Below are 2940 nucleotides of genomic sequence, written 5' to 3'. Positions count from 1 at the left end.
AGAGATTAGGGCTTGATGGTGGTTCCGTGTCGTAAAAAGCGACGAAACTTTCTCTCTGAGTTTTTTTTGTCCGTGAGACGAAATATATGGAGTTGGAGTTGAGGTCGGTGGAGGTCCAGGGGGCCTACTAGATAGGGGGGCGCGCCCTACAGGGGGGGCGCGCCCCCCTGTCTCGTGGACAGGCCCTGGGCCCCCTGGTGTATTTCTTTCGCCCAGAAATTCTTATTAATTCCAAAAAGTACCTCCGTGGATTTTCAGGACATTCCGAGAACTTTTCTTTTCTACACATAAAACAACATCATGGCAGTTCTGCTGAAAACAGCGTCAGTCCGGGTTAGTTTCATTCAAATCATGCAAGTTAGAGTCAAAAACAAGGGCAAAAGTGTTTGGAAAAGTAGATACGTTGGAGAAGTATCATGTGCCGCCGCCTCCACTAGCCGAGATGGCCACGGCAGAGGCCGCCGCCCGCAACCCTCGCCGCCCCAGCCCGCGTCGCTGAGAGGCTAGATCTAGCGAACCACCGCAGGGATAGCCGTCGCTCTGCCCCGCAGCATGCACCTCCACCACAGACCACCACCACGGCACCCGTCCCATGGCCGCCACGCCGCCGTCGCACCACTGCTTCGGTGTGCCGCCACGCTGCAGCGCCCGTCGCCTAGCACCACACCCTAGCCCAGCCTCCCGGACCCCACGTCAAGGTCGCCGTGTGAGAGGACAAGATTCCCCACCACCGCTGGGGCCCGGGCTTCGCCCGGCTACACGCTCTGGCGGCGGAGAGGGAGGAAGGGGGCGAGGAGGGGGGCCCCGGCGGCCGTGGCTAGGGTTCCCTCCCAGTCGCCCATGGGGGGACGCGGGAGGGGAGAGAAGGGAGGGGTTGAGAGCTTCGTCAACCCCACTTTTTTTATATCAACTCTCAATTTAGGCATAGCCTTATTCTAATACTCCATCCGATCCCAAATATTTGTCTTTCTAGAGATTTCAACAAGTGACTACATACGAAGCAAAATGAGTTAATCTACACTCTAAAATATGACTACATACGTCTGTATGTTGTATCCATTTGAAATGTCTAAAAAGACAAATATTTGGGAACGAAGGAAGTAGAAGAAAATTGAAATGAGATAGTAACAAATCTATTATAATTATGATAACCAAAATGATCAGATGTCATGAGTTCACCATTATACTCACCGGCTGAACACATATGTATAGCCAAAGGTCAATAAATGTACCGGAAACATTACCAACCTCATTTTTGCTCCCGTGCAATTCATACATGTGATGAGATAAAAAACAGTAGAGTTCCGACAACCCAGCTGGTCCAAAAATGAGCATGGAATAAGATCTTATCTTAGAGTCTAGTCACTCTTTACTTCATAGAGGAAAAATTAGTATGTCTTCATGAGCCGAAGCAAACAACTGAAAGAAACAAAATTTTCATGGTTTGAGTGCAAGAATCAGCTTACATATCACAATAATAAGAAAAATGTGTGACCAAACTGACTGTGTGACCACGTAGGTACAACCGTAGAAGATGGAGACATGCATATCTTCTCTGCCGGAAGTGCAAACCGAGGAAGAAGTTGCTGGCGGAGCCCTCAAGAAATGGCCAGAAAGAGCATCTGCAGTTCCGCCGAGAATAACCCGAGGTTCAGTTTCAGGCATCAACCCTGAGAAGTTCGAAGAGGACAATAAGTTGTGGGCAGAGCGAGCGGGCCACTACAAGAAACTGATCCCGCCACTGGCCAAGGGGAGATACAGGAACGTGATGGACATGAATGCGGGGATGGGGGGTTTCGCCGCTGCGCTGATGGAGTATCCGCTCTGGGTGATGAACGTGGTGCCTTTAGGTTCTTCTCCTGATGCCCTTGGTGTCATCTACGATTGTGGGTTTATTGGAACGTACCATGATTGGTGTGAGGCTTTCTCGACGTATCCCAGGACGTATGACCTCATCCACGCTGATAAAGTGTTCAGCTTCTATCAGGATAGGTAATTGAAATAACCGAAGATTTTTATTTGGGTTGTTATGAGAAAGTTTGGATTAAACAAGTAGAGTGACTAATGATTATCGCCAAAGCCATGGACTGATTATAATTTTGAACAATGGTTGCAGGTGTGACATAACATACATTCTCCTGGAGATGGACCGGATTCTGCGGCCTGAGAGGACGGTGATCTTCAGGGACACCGTGGAGATGTTAGTGAAGATACAAGCCATCACCAATGGCATGAGATGGAAGAGCCAGATCATGGATCATGAATCCGGGCCGTTCAACCCTGAGAAGATCCTTGTGGCCGTCAAAACTTACTGGACCGGGGAGCCTGCCCAAAAGCAGCAATAGCTATCGCCTTCATCAGTGTTGTTCTATGTCGTCTGCTGCGAAAGTTCAGATGGAAAACCTCTCTGTCGAGTCTTCATCGACTGTTCTCTCTTAGCTTCAGGTAATATCTGTATATAGTAGGTGGGAATTTGATGTATCATCGTCGGTTTAATTTTGTGGTCTTGACTCGCAAGCTGCATCGCGTTGTTGCGAGTAGTGAGTGTGACACGATGCGATGGTGTATACGATGGAATTCGGTCAACCGTTCCAAGAGGATATTTACTCATAGATTTGAGAAAGCTGGCTCAGATGAATGTGCGTCTGTCCGAATCATTCTCTTTTTTTCGGAGTCTGAACAATTTTCACCCAAGAAAGGGCAGACCGAAAAATCTTTTGAGCAAGGCGCAGAATCCAAAAACGAAACATCTGCTCAAAAACTGGCACTCAGCTTGCCAAAAGAAAGGCTCGATTCGTGAACCAAATATGAATTATTTTTGACTGAATCATTCTCTTTTTTGCAAAAAGTTGAGACTAAAATAGGTGGCCCAGGCAGAATGTATGATAAGCCAAGCTGAATGTGCTGGTTTCCAAACTATTTCTTCTTCAGAATCCAAAC

The 2940-nt window shown here is 47.9% G+C and overlaps 1 protein-coding gene across 1 annotated transcript; it reads left to right on the top strand.

Annotated features, from left to right (window-relative positions):
- The first annotated feature begins 1534 nt into the window (after nucleotides 1-1534).
- LOC123083443 (probable methyltransferase PMT18) lies at nucleotides 1535-2389 on the top strand. Its single transcript, XM_044505491.1, has 2 exons — nucleotides 1535-1992; nucleotides 2117-2389. The coding sequence occupies exons 1-2, from the start codon at nucleotides 1535-1537 to the stop codon at nucleotides 2343-2345; spliced, it is 687 nt and encodes a 228-aa protein (XP_044361426.1). The 3' UTR covers nucleotides 2346-2389.
- The last annotated feature ends 551 nt before the right edge of the window (nucleotides 2390-2940 follow it).

The sequence above is a fragment of the Triticum aestivum genome, chromosome 4A, assembly GCF_018294505.1.
Source record: "Triticum aestivum cultivar Chinese Spring chromosome 4A, IWGSC CS RefSeq v2.1, whole genome shotgun sequence".
In the NCBI taxonomy this organism is placed as follows: Eukaryota; Viridiplantae; Streptophyta; class Magnoliopsida; order Poales; family Poaceae; genus Triticum; species Triticum aestivum.
The sequence above is the reverse complement of the archived record's forward strand: the minus strand, read 5'-3'. Positions and strand labels throughout refer to the sequence as shown.

Coding starts and splice junctions, on each gene's coding strand:
- LOC123083443 (XM_044505491.1), top strand. CDS start 1,535: ATGGAGACATGCATATCTTCTCTGCCGGAAGTGCAAACCGAGGAAGAA. Junction 1,993..2,116: donor TTCAGCTTCTATCAGGATAG/GTAATTGAAATA, acceptor CAATGGTTGCAG/GTGTGACATAACATACATTC.